Source organism: Apus apus, chromosome 2 (genome assembly GCF_020740795.1).
Source record: "Apus apus isolate bApuApu2 chromosome 2, bApuApu2.pri.cur, whole genome shotgun sequence".
NCBI classification, from domain to species: Eukaryota; Metazoa; Chordata; class Aves; order Apodiformes; family Apodidae; genus Apus; species Apus apus.
Genome location: NC_067283.1, coordinates 98,767,602 through 98,786,208, shown reverse-complemented (window position 1 = coordinate 98,786,208; position 18,607 = coordinate 98,767,602). Strand labels below are relative to the sequence as shown.

The 18,607-nt window shown below is 35.5% G+C and overlaps 1 protein-coding gene across 1 annotated transcript in view; it reads left to right on the top strand.

Moving 5' to 3' along the window:
• DOK6 (docking protein 6) overlaps window positions 1–18,607 on the top strand; it is a 242,296-nt gene that overhangs the window by 172,675 nt on the left and 51,014 nt on the right. The window contains exon 6 of the mRNA XM_051612120.1: window positions 5,259–5,397. Within this exon, the coding sequence (XP_051468080.1) occupies window positions 5,259–5,397 (139 nt within the window). The remainder of the gene's footprint in view (window positions 1–5,258; window positions 5,398–18,607) is intronic.

The window sequence follows — 18,607 nt, the reverse complement described above, 5'->3', positions numbered from 1 at the left end:
TTTCATAGGACTTTTTCCCCACTTTTCCTGACTTGTCCCAAACTTCCTAACCACTTCTGCCGTCAAAGTTCTATACCTGAATCAATTACACTTTGTGCACATTTCTTTTTTTTCTTCTCTTCTTCACCTGTTCACCTAGGTTCCATACACATCCTATTTATGTAGTTATCTTTCTTCTTGTTGATTCTTCCACTAAATGTATCCATTTTTGCCTGCTTTATTATAAGTTAGGATTCTTATTAACATTGTTGTGTGTTTCTTCCTGATTTTCTATCCTTTCAACATGTAAGCTGACTTACAATTTTATAAAAACACACAGAGTTTATTTTTAAGTTGTTTTGATAAGAATTTCTAGGTATAAAGGAGTTTTTTACCTAAATAAGTCCCAGTAACAAAGAGTTTATTTGCTTTCCTTGCTTTGTTTTGTTTTTTCATTTTCTCAGAAAAGAACAACTTTGGGAGGTGTCATGGAAGCAACCTAGCATGTGTTGAAGGCTGGAATGAGCATGGAATTTGGACTTTCAGGGGAACTTTGCATTCATTTTTTAGTGAGGTCTACTGGTTAGCTAGAGTTTTTCGTGTATGCTCTGTGTAACGTCCTTGCACACAAAGAACAAACAGGATTTATGTCAAAATGGCTTAGCTCAAGTTGAGATAACAACAAACAAGGGAAGAACAAAAGTTAGATATCCACCAAAGAGGTGGTGTTTGTGTGTCTCCTGTGATAGTCCAATTAAATTGCAGGCAAAATTGCTAGTTTCCACCACTTTTTTTTTTTTTTAAATCAAAGATTTAACTACACAAGAAATAATGGGGTTCATTCAGAGTCAAATACTGCATACCAATTAGTTCTTTCCTGACTGACAGCCAAGGCTGGAAATAAAAGCTATTTTTTATTTTTATTTACTATTTTTACTACTTCTCCTGTGACAGTTACAGGTCTGTTCCCATATGTAATAACTTCTTCAGCACACAGGAAATAAACCCTACCTAACTTCAGTTCTATGCCTTGAAGTATCTGAGTAAACAGCTTTTTCAAATTAAGTTCAGACTAAGCAACAGTAATTATATCCAGTTTGGTACTGGTAACTTTTAACACTCTGATTACTGGATAATACCTATTCATTATCTGTTCTCATTTAAAATTTAAAGTACTTTTTTTATTTAAAGAACTAGAAATGCTAAATTAGAGTAGTGGTCATTTATTATGTTTTAGTTATTAGTAGTGATAGTTATTCATAATAACTATTGATTCATAGTAACAATTTTAATTCTATTTTTCAGTGCCTATTTGAGACTATACTGTTTCTTTGGATTTTTTTTTACAGCTTTTTATACTTTTGTGTAATGAATTTGCAAACCTGTGATTATTTCTTTAATGATTATTTGTGAGTAAAAAGAAATAATTCATATCCATGAAAATATTTGATTCAGATATAGGAAGAACTAAGAATTTGCTAGTTATAGTTGTCATTTATCATTTATTTTAAATGAAGAACTTATAGCAAATAATGTTTCTGAGCATCTGTTTCAGACAACCTTCATTACTGTGAAAGTGCTTTTTAGCCTTAACTGAAATAGTGAAATGAGGATTAGATGTCAAATTCTTTTCCTCTCATATTTGCTGAATATTGCACTGATAAACTTTTTAAGTGTTTCAAACATGACATGAGAGCATGAACCTCTTTGGGAAAAAGTGCCATCTGTAAATGATGGTCAAATCAAGTCAACCAAGTTTCCTCTTTGAAGGAAATTCTACAAGGTGTTACTATAGTGAGCAGAGGTAGTGGGAAAACATTGTGTGAATCTGGGAAATGTTGAAAAAAAAATCCAACAATACTGATGGGAAAATCTCTTTGGCTTGAACAGAAGCCCCACTTTTGAGTAAATGCAGGAACTTTCAGTGTTGATCACTGGATCCAGTTTGTCTTGGAACACAAACTTAGCTCTCACCTTCTGCCAAATAACAATGTGAAATTGTGAAATCTGTGGCAGTATTTTAAGAAGTATAAAACTTATGATGATTTGCAACACTGTTTAACTGCTGATTTAGTTATCTTCCCAGTTACATAATGCTGTAGTAATACACGGGGAAAAAAAAAATGCACTTTCCTGTTTCAGATAAAGCATTTCATAATTGTAATGCAAGGAATCCTTAAATATCCTAAAACATAGGTTAATGACATTCCTGTTTTAAAGTTGGAAAATACAGAAATAGAGAAGCTAGCATCAGCATTTTTCAAGAATCTACAGACTGTTAAGTCTCTCATCAAAAAATTGAAGTATAAAAAAATCTCTTACATTTTTTGACAGTGAAGGTCATACTGAGTTAGTTGAGTTGCATTGCAAAACTGTGAGAGTATCAGGAAAAGACCCACACCTTTTGTCTTTTCTTTAAAGTGACTCTAGAAAATGTAAACGTTATGAAGATGTTATTAAATTGACATAAATTTTATTTTTTTAATTAAATATGAAAAAGCAGAAAACTGTTTTGCAGAAAAGCAAAAAGTAATAATTATGACAAGTTTTGATCTATGCCTAGGAAAAGGTCATTTTTCATTTTAAAAGATTGGAAGAAAACAGAGGGGGTTTTAAAGCTTTTGAGAAAAGTTGCAAGCAGCAATTCGTTGACTGATTTAAAAATGTAATTTGGAGCACCCAAAAAGGATGCAACTAAACAACCATGTGTGCTTTGAACATATAGAAATTTGAATTTGCTCACAGTTATTTCACTTTCAATCGTAATGAAGCAACACATTATTAGCAAGGGTAAACCTTAAAGTGTAGCTTTAAAGGAACACTTATCTGGCATGCATTAGAGGCTTAAAAAAAAAAAAAAAAAAAAAAAGTAAATAAACATTTTTCAGCTCATGGGCTTGTCCATCCCCATTGACAAGACAAGTAAAGGTCCTCTGTTCTTATGACAAAACTCTTACACTTAGGAGAGCACACTTAGCCTTTTCCCTGTCACCCTCATCATCATGCTTAGGAGCACTTGTATTTTAGTTTGTGTTTCATTGTTCTAGAAAGACTGAAACTAATCCTAAAACACGTTGCTGCTCTTGGTGTTATAAATAGAACAAAAGAGAACAGAAAATGGAAGAGACTAGACTAGACTAGACTAGGTGGTCTAAACTCAGATTTTCATCTGAATAAAGCAATAGCATCCTCAGGACCTGAACAGGGAAGCTTCACTATGACGAAAGGATTCATACCTTTGGGAGACAGATTGCTAATAACAAGCTTAGATGGAAGAAAGAAAGTTTCATTCTTGCTTTTACAGAGTTCAAACATGCAAGATACCAATTGCTTTATTCTTGGGGCCTTTAAGTCCTCTTAAACTTCACAGCAAGTTAAGAGAATTTTAAATTTTAGGGGAAATTTAATTTTAAAAGTGATACCCATAACTCTCCTCCATTTCCAGTTTTGAGCAGCTGTGTGCGTACCATTAGCCATGGAAGCCCACAATCCAGACCCAGGGAAGCTGAATCTTAATCACATCTTGTTGCCTGCTTCCTTGTTTTTTTCTCTGTAGGATTTTTTATCCTCTGAAACCAACAAAAAGTTCATATTTTGCTTTAGCTTCTGAAACCTCGTCATTTTTTCCAGACTTTCCATTTCATGCTGTTTGAATTTTATTAAGATCTCTTTACACAAAAGCAGAGTACCAGCTATATGATGCCCTGAGGGATCTGAAAAGCTGTTTCAATAATGTTGCAAAACTCTGGAGACATTTTCTTTCTACAAGAAACTCTTTGGGGAATTGTGGTTAAGGATATAAAATACCCTAAATGTTTACAGCAGGGATCGTGATCTCTACTGGAATTTAATACAAACCTTTTGTCTTCTAATTTATTAATTGACACATCATATTAATACTAATCAAATATTACCTGTCTTCAAAGTGGATTGTATTTTCTTTATGTCTTGGGTTGTGGAAGGCTGGTTTTATCCTAGAATTATGTATAATGTCGTGAATCATCCATTCTTAAGACTATTATTTCCTTTTCAACATTTCAGCTGATCATTACTGATTATTTTCACCAAGTGTTTTCCAGAACCACGTCTGTTTTACCTACTTCTGCCTCCAATAATATGCTTTATAGTTCTTGGGCTCTCTGGGGCCATGTTGAAGGTGTTTGGATATTAAAAATAATATAGATGTCCTTAAAAATAATGTAACCAAAACATCAAAGGAATCTGGTATTTTAAGACAAAAGAAAATCTTTCTATTGTTGAGGAATGTTAAGTATCATAGACTTAAGCCAACAACTTATTTCATTATAGATAATTGAAAAACTTTACAGGAAGTACCAGACGAAATAAAAAGGTTTTTTAAATTTGGTTTCTAAAATTGCAAAAAGAATTCTATAAAAATACAGAAATCAGACACTGATAATTTAATGGAACTACTAATATAAATCAGTTGAATTGCACCACTGTTTAACACAGTATATATCCTTGGAGTAGAAGTCACTCAATAATCTAACATTGTTGTCTACTCACATTTTCTATATTCCCAAGACCTCCTTTTATTTACCATATAGCACTCATCTTCCTCAGAATAATGCCACAGCAATATCACAAATAAGGATAATAGCATAAGGATAATTGCTCTCTCAAAAGAAGAAAGTAAATTTTATTTCTGAGAGGGTTTTTTTATCAATGTTTAATCTTCTTATACTATAGAAATACTGTTCCTATTGTCAAATAGACTGAATGGCTTTTGTAATTATCAAGATAGCTTTAGATGCTGCCTCACATGAATGTACTAACAGAGACAGTTGTAATTTAACCCTGTTCATGCTGTCTTTAAATCCAGCTTCTTTGAAGTGATCAGCCATAATAGCATTTTTAATTGGCCAATGTTCTCTTAAAATGTCAGCTTTCCAAAGTCTTGATGTGCTATGTACTTCTGGTATCAACTGGTTAAGAGAATTAAATTCAGCTCCAACTCACCAGTGCAGACATTAGAAACAATGCTTTAAATAGCTGGCTGTATTACCTCAAGTTTTTATCCTTCTTTTTCACTATCCAGCAGATGATTAAAACTGAATTTAAAGGTTACGTTCATGAAGTTCTGCACATCTTGAAATATGTCTCTCTTCAATGGTAAAAAATAACTGCAGACATCCAGAATCCCTGAGTTTAACTACAAAAGTTGGCATTTTCTACTGCAAGATGTGCAATTTTTATAATAGATAAAAAATACACAGTACTCATTTTTTTCCTTATGTTCTACTTAAATCTCACTACAGGATGTGTGACACAGGAGAAGGGCTGTTCACCTTTCAGACACGAGAAGGAGAAATGATATATCAGAAAGTCCATTCTGCAACACTGGCAATAGCAGAACAACATGAAAGATTAATGATGGAGATGGAGCAGAAAGCACGGGTAAGGTCTTTTCACCAAAACCTTTAAACTTACACAAACTGGTAATGAACAAAAGAAGTATGGAGTAACGGCAGCCCATGGATTCAGCTGCTCTGATGGTATTAGCTGTACGGCTAAGACAAAATAGATTTTTGGTTTTAGGTGTTTTCATGGCCAGGGCTTTTCAGTTTGCACTGTACGATTTTCTGGTTTGAGTGTATTTTTTGAATAGTACATACCATTAAATGCTAGATCCATGATTACTTTCTTGAAAATTGTGGCGCTGTTACTCAAAGATTAACACTTAACTGAAGCTACCTGTAAGATAACTGTTGATGAGTGTTAATTGCTCCTCATGGCCTCACAGGTGGAAATAAAACTCCAGTATAAACACTCCTAGGTGACAACAGACATGTTCTGTTTTTCTTATCCCCTGAAGTAAATGTTTCCCTACACTGTGATAAGTAGCAATGTAACGCAATGTAAGTCTAAAAAGAATTTTTTTAAAATGTTCAGATTTTCAAATTTGCACAAGCTATCTTTAAGCGCCCACTGAAAAGTTTGGAAATCTTTGAGACAGAGAGAAAATAAAAAGTGTTTCCTGTGTGCTTAAAAGTAGACATGGTCTTAAATCATCATTCTGGAAAGATAACTTTCCACTGTGATTTGATGCAACCTTTATATCCACCAGAGAGGAAAGGTACGGGGAGGCGAGGAAACCATGTTCCAGATTTTCATCTCAGATGACCACAATTCTCCATGTCCCTAGAAAGATATTTGAGGGTAATTACACCATTTCCAGTAACTCTCTCTTCCTTCCTTCCTTCTTTCCCTCACCTACCATGTACATGCCCACAGTCACAGAAACATGACTCATACGATTCTCTTCCCCTATACTCCATCACTGTCAAAAATATCTTGCTCACACTCCCAAGAGAAAGGGTTTTGCAAAGAGCAACTCAAGACTTCAGTGTTCAACTCCTTCTCCTAATTAGTCCCCGTATTTATTGAAAAAGAAACTTGAAAAAAACTTAGATTTCCATGTCAGAAGTCTGTGATGTTGAATGCTCCCCTCAGAGTCTGTAGGTTTCTAAGAGCTCAGAGAAAGGAAGCCATAAAAAGTGAGGGGTTTGGTGGTTTTTTAAGAAAGATGAATGAGTTTTTCAACAAAAACAGACAAAGGAGGAGCATTTCTGCAATAGCTGAGGTGCATGAACTTTGGACAGAAAAGCAGGAAGAGGAGAGTTCACAATCAAGATTAAAATAAGGTTAAGTACATGGGAGCAATTGTTGGAAAGTCCAAGACAAGAGAGATAATATAGTAAACAGAAAAGCATCTGAAGTAGTAGAAGTGCTGATAAAAAATAACTGCATTCTACTGGATAGAAAGTTATTAAATAATACTCCAAAACCAGGAAAAAGCATTATTACAAACGTCTCTACCTTTAAAATGTCTACACCAGTAAGAGAAATCAGAGCATTTTCATGCTACTGTAATACGAGCTTAGGTCAGGATCATACAGGATTTTCCATTCATGAAACCACCACTTTCAAGTCTTCCACCCTATTTGTTGGCAGCTTTGCTGCTTAGCAAAGCCATTTCCATTCTGCCATCAGATTACTTCCTTGAGACCTCATTTATGAAGTCAGTGGCCATATGGTATGTAATATCAACGTCTGAGAGCAGGCTGAAAAAAAGAAATGATTCATCAGTCATGCAGTATATAATGTACTTGGCTCCTGGATGAGGCTGCGCTGTGAACTGCAGAGGGAGATCCGCAAGGCCTGCTGTAGGCTGCATAGGAGCTGTGGGCTGTGTAAAGAGGCTGAAAAATCTGTTGATTTTATCTTTCAACTAGTAAGCTAATGTAGTTTTGATTTTGGAAGCTCAGCTGCTCCTGACTGATGGGGTGCTGAACTTTTAAGGGGTCATCTGTGTCATCTATAGCATTTGAGTGGTATTCATATTAGAAACAAAATCTGAAGACATTAAATACACTAGGTATATGTTATTTTACTTTTATAAGTGTAATTGCTTCTCCAGTATCTAGATCCAACACTTTCACCAAATGTATATGTATCTTTTTCCTTAAGATCTGAAATTGAAACACAAGACAGTATATTTTTAAACCAGAGCTCTACAGGCCCTAAACGTCTTTTATGTCTTCCTAAGGCTTGACCTTTGATCCTTTGTATCTAAAGCTCTATACTTTGGGGTTTTTTTGCTCTTTCCCTATCCTCTCTGTAATTAACAGCTCGTGTTTATTATCACAGAATTACATTCTTTTTCTTGTGTTTTTTTTTTTACTGGTAAAGGTGAAAAAGAAAGAAAATTTTAAAAGTAAAGGAAGCTTAATGTTATATCCATTATTATACAAATTGGAAAAAGGGAAGGGACACAGTGATTCAAACCATCTTTACTTGTTTCCTCCAATCATTAGAAGTTATATATTAGAAAGGACTGTTGAATATTTGTGTGTTTTGTCCTAAATTTTAGGATATTTAAGTAATTAATACACTTAATTAATACACTGAAGTTTCATTCAGACTTTTCCAGATTATAATAGGATGTAGTCCAAAGTAATAAAAAGTTAGTAAGTTTTAAAAAGCAAATTAAAGGCTTTTTTTTTACAAAACAACTGTGATTATATATGTGTGTGTATATATATATATGTCTATATATATATACATTGGCTAGTTTTCATAAGTAATATGCAAAGTTCATCACCTTACTGATAAAAAAGCCAAAACCCACAAAATACACACACACTCAAAAAACAAACAAACAAAAAAACAACAACAAAAAAAACCACAACAAAAACAACCAGAAACAAATTCTGGCAGAAGAAAAAAGGTAAAAATAGTTACTGCTGCCTGAGACATGTCACATTAAGGTATTTCAGGCAGCCACAGGCCACATTTACTCCATTTATGGAGGTTTCTGCATACAAAAATGCTGCTTCGGAACGCTAAGCAATAAATTCATTTTTATGCTAAGAAATCCATTGCTCTGGCCAAGTAGCATGCTGGATACCTTGATATTAAGAGAGACACAAGAGAAGGAAACTAATTCTTCCTATTGGTTTTGAAAGGGCATAGACTGGAAGCAAATTTTTTCTGTGTCTAGCACAGCACCAGGTCTTCCTCATTGTCATCTCAAGCAGGAGAAGCCTGGTCGGTTTAAGTATGCAGCCATGTGTACACTTTTGTCTTCTGCCCATTTCCTTTTCAAATTATGACATTGGAAGAAGGACCTGAAATATGGGATCGATAGTCCCTGGCATAGGTTTGGTTTTGAGTTGGTTGTTGGTTTTACTGCAATCAAAGCAGACTGGATTTTATTCAAATACCATGGTAAAGTGATAGTGGTTTATATTCACTTTGTTTGACACAATAGCAAATTTGGGCCAATGCCAGTAATTAAATTGAAATTCTTTTCAGGGAAATTGTTATCTATATATGCACTTTTTTCAGTCTTTGCTTTTTTAATGGATTGGTGTAACACAGATGGTAATTTTTGTTGGTGGCTGTTCTTTAAGGGGAGAGGTTAGTATGGGAGTCTTTTGTTAGCTGTTTACAATATCAACACAACAAATTAATTAAACAATTGCTGGCTTTCTGTTTACAAGGTTTTATTTAGTGCTGTTGTAATATCTGTAGGAGAGTGTCATCAACTCTGGTTTTATTATCTGAATAGTCCTCATTCTTATGTCCTTGTTCTCTTGTACACACAAGCACACCACCCTCCCCCCCACTTCCTTTTTGTTTTAAATGCAACATTTAGAAATCTGGTTGGATTGGTAGTCCCGGAATTACACAAAAAAAACCCAATAAAAAACCCAGCATGTATTGTCACTAACTAGTCTAAAGTTGAGCATGGAAGATGCACATCTGAGTGTCCAACAGCCAGCTCTTCTATCTCTCCCCTGTCCCCAGGCTGGGCTGCAAGTGCCTTCCTCTTCCCTTCTGTTAGCCCAGGTGCTTATCTGACTCAGGGTATCAATTCAGTTAGTTAATTTGGCAAAAAATAACCAGCTAAAAGGAAGAGGATTCTGCTAGGTTACTGAGCTGAATTGGTTTACATAGGTGCCAGTGAACATCTTTTCAGTTTTCCCATCCCAAGGAGAGAAGGAAAAAGATTAATTCACCTTCTGTAAATGCTGAGTATCCTCCTCCTTGTAATCAGTAGATGGTCACTTTCTTGATCTTTTTGATAATTTTCACACACCAGCGTATGAACACAGTTGTTCTCAGCAGCACTTGTCTATCTAACCTCTACACCAGAATGATGATGAGCTTACTGTTACATGGCATTGTATATAAGGCCTGATTTTCCTCCCTAGTGCCAGCTTTGATCTTATGCCAGTCAGCCTTCACTGAAAACGCTCCTGATGTAACTTCTACACCCATTGTTTGAGTGTGTAAATTGGAGTGTTAACAGCTGTAAATTTCTCGTGTTATGACTACATATACGAGGGAGGCACACTAAGGAACTAGTCATATCTTTGTAACCTTTTAAATCACTTTTTTTCAAGAGCTGCCATAAAAACCTATTATGTAATCTTAAAAGAATGAAAATTTACAATGTGTAAAACAGTAATTCTGAATAAGATAGCACTGAAGTTGATGTTAACTAGCTGAAGTTAATCAAGCATCAGTAAGACTAAAGTATAAATGCATGAAGAAATTATAATTGTGTGAGTCTCATAACTTATTATCATAAGAAATGCTCTTGTTTGTATCAAAAGAAATATTCTTGTTTTGCTTTAGGCAGCAGAGCTGCAGAAACAATGTCATTTTAAATTGTGATCCCTTTAGCATTTGCCAGAAGATAAACACCTTTAAAAAAATGCTGCATCTGTCTATTTCTCTTCCACTCTTATTATTTACAAATCTTGTCTCTAATATTCAACTCAATATAAGTGAATGAGTCATCATTATAAATTTATGTTATTTAAAAAAGATAGTATCAATGAGTTTATATATTATTATTTTTAATAGTCATTAGGAGGAAAATAATGAATATTCCAAAGAAAATTAATATCAATGAAACTGGGCTTAAAGAGAGTCTAGAGAGGAAGGTAATTAAGACATAAGCCTCAGAGTCACTGAATCTTTCTCTTTCTTATCCGAAACAGATATGAACAGAATGAGGAGGATACCAGTATTTCATAGGACTGGTCTGAAGAGAAATATGAATTACAGGGTTGCCAAGCATGGTATAAATCAGAATGTAAATAGAATTAACAGTATCAATGTAAATCACCTTAGAATCAGAAAAGAAAAAAGAAAAAAAAAAAAAAAAACCACACAGACACAAAAACACTGAAAAACAAAAACAACAAACTGAGGCTAGATAAAAAGCATTAGTTTCATAATGAAATTTTAATTGTTTTGCTCTGTAAACAAGTCTATACTATGTGTTTCTTAATGTATTTTTAGCTTGATCACAACCTAAACAAATGCTCATTGAAACATGGATAGAATACCATCAACAAACAAATCAAACATTCTAAATTTTCATTTTTAAATTATGGTTTCAATTTGAAGCATCCTACCTCTGGGAATTAATCTTCAAAGCTTTGTCTGGTTTACTGCTGTTATTTATTTTGTTATGCAATGGTATACTTATCACCTATTATTTTGAAGTTGTGAAGGATGGGAAACGCAGAGAGACCATAGTGGATGCTGCAGGCCAAATATTACACTAAATATTTAGTTAAAATAGATGTCTTTTCAGCTCTATTTCAGCACTGCATTTACTTAATATGATAAACCTCTTTTACATTGTAATTCTGCCTAAGTGCATTTGGGTCAAGTCAATAACTTGAGGAGAAAACTGAGAAGAAAATTCCAGGCTTCATCCATAGAGGATCCTATGTTATGAAACATTAGTCTCTTAGTATGTTCTCTTCTGTTTCCAAATTATATATAATTCAAGTTCTGAGTTTCTGACTATGTATGATCACTCATGAACTTACAGACTTTATGTATGCTGAAGTATAGCTCAGGTAAGTTACTCATGTAAATATATTATTCCTTATTTCCCATCTCAAACAACTGTGTGATGTTGCTGTGTAATATTTGCTTAGAATACTGCCCTGCTTTACTGCAGTACAGAGTTGGTGAATTGTTTACTTGGTTTTCACAGGTTTTGTGAAGCTTATTTCAATTACTGGTTCTAGAGTTCTTTGAAAGTTACAGGTTAGAACTTCAATAGCCTTGCGGTACTTTTGGCAGTAGAGAACTTCTAAAGAAGTAAACATCATCCTTCTTTGCAATGGAAACCAATAATAGAAAACTAGGAGAGTTCCACTGCAGGATCTGTCTAGCCACTGACAAACCACAACCATCTGAAAATATTGCCAAGATTAACAACAAAAATAAGGTTGCTGACGAGTTTTGTTTTGATTTGTTTTTTGGGTTTTTTTCTCCTAAATCAGGATCTATGTACTTTTATGTTTGATTTTTGTAAACCCAGTTCCCATAAGGAGCAATAGTTTCCCATAGGGTTCTTGGCTCATTAAACACATGATGACATTTTTTTCTGACTCTGATTTTTCTTAAAGCATTTTGCCAGGCTTTTGGTTAGTCCTCAGGCTCAGAAAACTGAGAGTACATGGATGAAGTAAATCCTGAAACTGTTTTGCAAGTCTATTTCCATTATACACCACTTCAGAAGAAAGTGGAGGAGTTGTGGATATTCAGACTGGGTGGCAGTTAATGATGCTTCAAAATGGAGCTTTTTTATGTTTTAATCATATTTTAAAGAAAATATTTTCTTGAACATAATTCATTGGTGCTTTTTCAGGTGCTGTTTTTCATATCCAATAATAGACATTAAAATACTGCAGCAGCATTTATGTGGCAGGTGCTGTTCACTTCCTAAAAGAAAATACTTCGCCCCACCACAAAATTCAAAATTTTACAGCCACTAGAGTCCCCCTCCTACTCCCTTCTTACGAAGTCAACACCTTTTTTACCCCTCTTCCTCTGTCAGCTGCAGGGGTCTATTGTGTCCCTGTACAGCACCATGCAGGGAGTAAGAGGATGAGGTGTAAAGCCTCATGAATGAGAGGATGAGGTGGTTGTTGTTTCTGCATGTTTGCTGTGGGTTTGAATTGAAACTGCAGTACAGGGAAAGACTTTACTGTGATAAGAAAGGGTGAGTGCAGCTGCTCCTTTGAAATGATAAAGCAGGAGGAGAGGGGGAACAGAGCTATTCATCATGTCAGAAAAACTGCAGACAACATAAAGGTTTGTGGAATGTGTAGGTAAGTGGAGTGGGTAGGTGTTAGAGCAGAGCTGGCAAGTCCATGCATAAAAATATATCAGATATTTTGGTAGCTGATGATATAATTCAAAAGCCATTTTGCCATTTGAAAACTAAAGCTTGCACTGAAGTTTTTAATGTTTTTGAAGTGGTAGTAGTCATGAGGGCTTTCATTCAGAGCATGGTGGGTAAAATTCAATTCTTTCCTCAGTTATCATGGTTTTGAAATATGTCTTATCCGTAACCATTGTGCTTGAATGCAAAAATCTCTCCCAGGACAAAAACCAAAGTACCTCACCACACAGATGTGCATTCTAACCTAGAAATTTTCATTCTTTCCTCCTGAAAAATTTCTAGGAAGTGTTGTATAATGTTACAGTATTCTACCTTTATGTCTATCATGCTACCTAAGACTCAGATTGAAATCTACCTTTCTCCTAATATAAAATAGGAGCTGAACCAAAATCTATAATGAAATACGATTTCTTCTCTGCAAGGAGCCTGCTCCATCCTAGGAATCCATCCTAAAGCTGCATACATTAATCCTACGAACACTGTTTTCCCTGTTCTCTTCATCTCATTTATATGTTTGTCTGCAACTATGCTGTACTGTGAGCATTTCAGTTTAAGCAGATAGGGTCTGGTTAGTTTGCTTAAATGCAACAGGGCAAAGATATTTGCATAGTAAGGCATCTGAAGATGTAAACTCTCCTGATAAATTAGCACATGGGTACTTTAAAAATCCATGTAGCCACCTATCTGCATTTCTAGGAACTCCTTTAAGAGCTAGGTACCTAGAAATGTCAGTCAGGTATCATTTATTGCAACTTTACAAAATTGCATTTGAATATAACTATTTGAAGTTGGTGACTTTAGCACATTTTTTTTCCTCTTTTTTTTTTTTTTTTTTTTTTCTTTTCCTTTTACTTTGCAAAATAGTGCATGTTTACAGAGCTATCACTGTAGCTGGAGAGGCAGTGCTAAGTTGAAATTCAAATTTGTTTCCAGAAAATGCAGAAAGTAAAGAGCCAATGAACATTCCCTGAACAGAAGTTATTATTTAATTAGCAGTCTTACTTGCTGAAAGTCCAGGTTGGATGGGGCATTGAGCAACCTCGTCTAGTGGGAGGTGTCCCTGCCCATGGCAGAGGGGTTGGAACTACGTGATCTCTAGGGTCCGTTTCAACCCAAAACATTGCTGTAATTATGAGGTAGTTGTTGCATGCCTAACTGAGCCTTACTTGGCTAGTCTCAACCCCCCCTTTAACTGAACTCTGAGAAGCATATCATATGGAAAGGAAGTTTTCTTTGACATTGTGTACATTGTAAAACAACTTGTTTGTATAACTGTGCTGGTAGGTTTATGCCATTAAACTCTCTTAAGAGAGAAGCAGGTTATGTTGACTTAAGTATTAATAGACAAATAATTCTCAAGCCAGTTCTCCAATGGGGTTAATTTATTATTAATCTTATGTCTGCTATTTTGAGCAAACTGTTTCTTGTAAAAAAAAAAAAAAAAAAAACCACTAAAGTAGCCTATAGAGCTCCTATTATTATTCACAAAAGTAATAGCTGATGAAGCCACCCAATGCTCTCAGGAGATAGATATTTTTATAATAATTATACTCATGATTAAAATGAGGCACAGAAAGATTAATGCCAAATTCAGTTGCATATGAATTGCTCAAGGTTGTAGAGTAGTCAGCTGTATGCTGGGAATAGCACAGCAACAAAACAACAACAAAAGTCCTGAATCATAGTAATTTACTTATTCACAGAAGAAATAGCTTCTTAAAAAGTTCTTTTTTACATGGTTTTCATCAGTCTTTTGAACTATAGTATCATTCTGTGTTTCCTGTCAAGCAAGACCTTCCTGTGTTTCAGCAACTCTTTTGAGGAGTTCTTTATATCACCCGAGGGAATAGTTAAGGCTTTGTCTCTGATTAATAAGAAACTTCTTTATCAGGAACACAGTGCTTTTCAGAGAATAGGAGAATTACAAAAAGTCATAATCTGAGAGGAGATAAAAAAACTCTTGTAATAGTCCAAAAGTTATTCTGTAAATCCCTCCTGAGCTTTTTGTGCTTTGGCTCATCAGGTACCTGTCAGTAGGACAAAAATTAGGTGTATTTCACCGTTTGTCTTCCTTTTGCTTTTTTTCTCTGTTTCCATTCCTTTTTATAAAGATCATGGATATTTTAACATTAAAATTATTTATAATAATCTCTCTGATTATGTTTAGACTGAAGACAACAGATACTTAGTATCTAAAAAAGCCATAAATGAAATATGGGCAGTTTTCAAAGTACAAGCAGATTTTGATATGTATTAATCAAAGCCTGTCTAGATAGGGGCTGTTGATGTTTCATATTTCTCTTGCGCTACTTTCATATTTCTTACTTACACTACTGATATCTCACATGATGCCAGCCATGCTAACAGTTTTTATTTCTCAGCTGTGCAAGAATCTGGTTCAGGAGAAATGTGAGATAGCAGTACAAACAATACAGACCCTGCACTGTTGATTTGACATTATTTCACTTACTACAGTAGCTGTATTATATAAAGATGTGCAACTACCACAGTAAGCAAAATTATGTCACATTAATGCACTGGCACAGCACATCTCATTAGCTCTCAGATTTTCAAACCTATTGACTACAGTATCAGAGAAACTGGCATTGCAAGGGACTGCTGGTGGTCAGCTCATCTCATCTCCTGTTCAGAGCAGGGATAGCAGCATCACTACATCAAGTTACCCAGGTTCTTACCCAGTCAAGTTTTGAATACCCCCAAGGATGTGGGTCATGAGTACCAATTCCAGCTCTTGGCTGATCTAATTTGAAGAATTTTTTCTTAAGTCTGCCTCACATTTCCTTTGCCATAGCCAGTGACTGTTGCCTGTTGTCCTTTCCCTCTGCATCTCTGGTAGAAGTCCTCTCTACAACATATCTTTAAGAAGAGAGATTGAAGCTGAAGTTAGATTTCTCTTAGCCTTCTCTTTCTCTTGCTGAATAAGCTTGAGACACTTAATCCAGTGTCACTAATCATATTTTGCTTCTTAGAAGTTCTCTGCCAGGCTCTCTCCAGTTTGACATTTCTCTTGCCGAAACATGAGGACTCTCTGAAGGCACTGTTTTCACAAGTGCCAAATAATGGGGAAGTGTGACTCCCCCAGTCTGCTGGCCATGCTATTGCTAATGTGGTCCAGTATGTGATTAACCTCCGTCACTGCATATGTACACTGATCATTCATGTTACCACTACAACCACTAGGTCCTTTTGGCAGACCTTTTACCAAGCAAGTCAATCCCCAGGCTGTACTCATGTACTGAGTTGCCCTGAGCCACTTGTAAAGTTAACATCTGTCATTGCTGCACTTCATGAGATTTCTTTCAGCTCTTTCCTCTGCTTTGCTGAGGAAGCCCTTCTGTCTGGGTGTTTGACTGCTCCCCCTAGTTTGATGTGGTCCCCAAATTTCCTAAGGGCAGGTTCTGTCCTGCTGCCTATGTTGACGATGAAGATGATAAAAGGTACTGGAGTACTGACCCATCTAAACTTCAGGAATTGGTTTCTCAAAAAATTTGCAGTTCTGCAGTTATTCAGCAGCAGGGCTTAATGAAGATTTTCCAGGCTATGGTAGAAGCATACATCACTGTGTTACTTATGACTGTCTCAGGGTAAAAGCTGCTAGTCTCATCACATATTCAGTCTGTCAGAATCCATTTCCATAAAATGTAGCTGCCAGGCAAGATTCATATGGATTCATATGGCTGTCTGTTGAATGTGTTTTCCTACAGCATCTGCGATTCAAAATCTGTTGACAAAATTCAAATCAGCATAGGTTCTTGTTTATAAAATGGAAGAACTTGTGGTCTCTTCATTATTCTTAATTGTTTCCTTGTAGTACACAGTGGTAAAAGTTGCAGTTGCTACTAGCTGAGAGATTTTGTAAAATAATTTGTAAAATAATTTGTAAAATGATGTAATTTCTGAATGTTTCCCACATACTGTTCAGTAATCACCTTTACATGCATTTTGTATTATATGAAGAAAAATAAATTATGGAGTTGCAGATTTCCATGGCAACAGGTATAATTCTATTTCCTTTGTTTCATGAAGCTGGAACTTACTGGCACAGAGGTAAAGGGCTGTTGTATTAAATGGCAACTGTAGGTTTTGAAAGACTTGAGTTATGTGACATATTGTCATGCATCTACAACCTCTACTACAGCAAGCAACTTTTGCCAGCAAAAAAAAACAACACCTGAGTTATTGTCTGAAAAAGAAATTAAATGGAGAAAGGAGCTGCAGGATTTATTAGGCTGATGCAAATATGTTGAAAGATACAGCAATTTACAAACTTCTCTGTTTCTCCCTTTCCAAACTGGGTTCCTGATTTGCAGCTGTTTGCTACATTAGTAAACTAGGATCAGTAAGGAAGTAAAAACTTCACTAGCTTCTTTTATAGGCAGAAATTTGGACTGTGATTTGGAGAGCCCTATCCCTCATTTTAAGTTTTTTCTGGACCCCCAAAAAATATTTCCAAAGATACATTATGTGTATTTATTTAGAAGTGCATTCATTGCTTTCGAATGATTGCTTATAGACATTTTTAAACGGAGTCATGTCAAGGCTGTATCTACCTGTATACATTATAGTGATGTGATCCCCATGTGTGTCAGTACAGAGACTGGAAAAGAACAGCCCTTTGTTTTTATATATACCAGCTTCTCAGTTGATTTTAACTTTGTAAAAGCCTGCTAAAGGCAGTGGAGCTAATAAAGTAAATATTAAATGAAATAAACAGGTTAGACATTAGGAAGTTCTTTAGTATGAGGGTGGTGAGACACTGGCACAGGTTACCCTGGAAAGTTGTGGATGCCCCATCCCTGGAAGTGTTCAAGGCCAGGTTGGATGGGGCTTTGAGCAACCTGGTCTAGTGGGAGGTGCCCCTGCCCATGGCAGGGAGGTTGGAAGCAGGTGATCTTTATGGTCCCTTCCAACCCAAACCATTCTAGGACTCTATGGTTCTATTAAATATTAATAAATGAAATTAAATCAATATGTTCATATGTGCAGGCTTATTTTAGGCTCCTCCCCCAAAATACAGTATATATCAAATGTAAAACTTAATAATTTACTTTCCTGTACATTTGTATGCATTTCACATGTATAATTAGCCCCAGTATATATGATTTAAGATGCCTTTGTAATGTTTAAAAGTAACTAGTTAAAAGGAAGGAAATGTGTTCTTCTAGAAGGTATTAGAGTCATCTAAGAGGGTTTACTACATTATAGTAACTTTCATATATATTGAGTTTGCTAATTTTTTGTTGTTGTCAATTGGTAGGTGTCTGTATGACATACAAAACTAACTTCTGTAAATGTCAGAAAGCAGAAGTCAGCAATACTATGTGTGTTACTGAATAATGCAATCACACACTAAGAAGCTTAATAAGGACTATTTATGAAAGGTTATTGATTATTACTGTTTCAGGAAGTATTCAGAAAATTATCTTCCTGTCATTTTACTGAAGTTCATTGGTACCAGCAACTTCTATATACTGAAGTGAAGTAGCTAAAAGAAATGTGATTTCCACAAATATTTGTAATTGGAAACTACTGATATGTTTTAGAAAACAGAAGAAAAACTTCTTAAGAGAGTTTGCTAGGTCCAAGGCATTTGCTTATCAGAAGGAATGAAACTCAATTGTAGTCAATGGGGCAGAATCTAGTTGGAGGCCTGTGACTAATGGAGTCCCTCAGGGGTTGGTACTGGGACTGGTGTTGTTCAACATCTTCATCAACGACCTGGATGAGGGTACAGAATGTACCCTCAGCAAGTTTGCTGATGACACCAAGCTGGGAGGAGTGGCTGACACACCAGAAGGCTGAGCTGCCATTCAGAGAGACCTAGACAGGCTGGAGAGTTGGGCAAGGAAAAACCTGATGAAG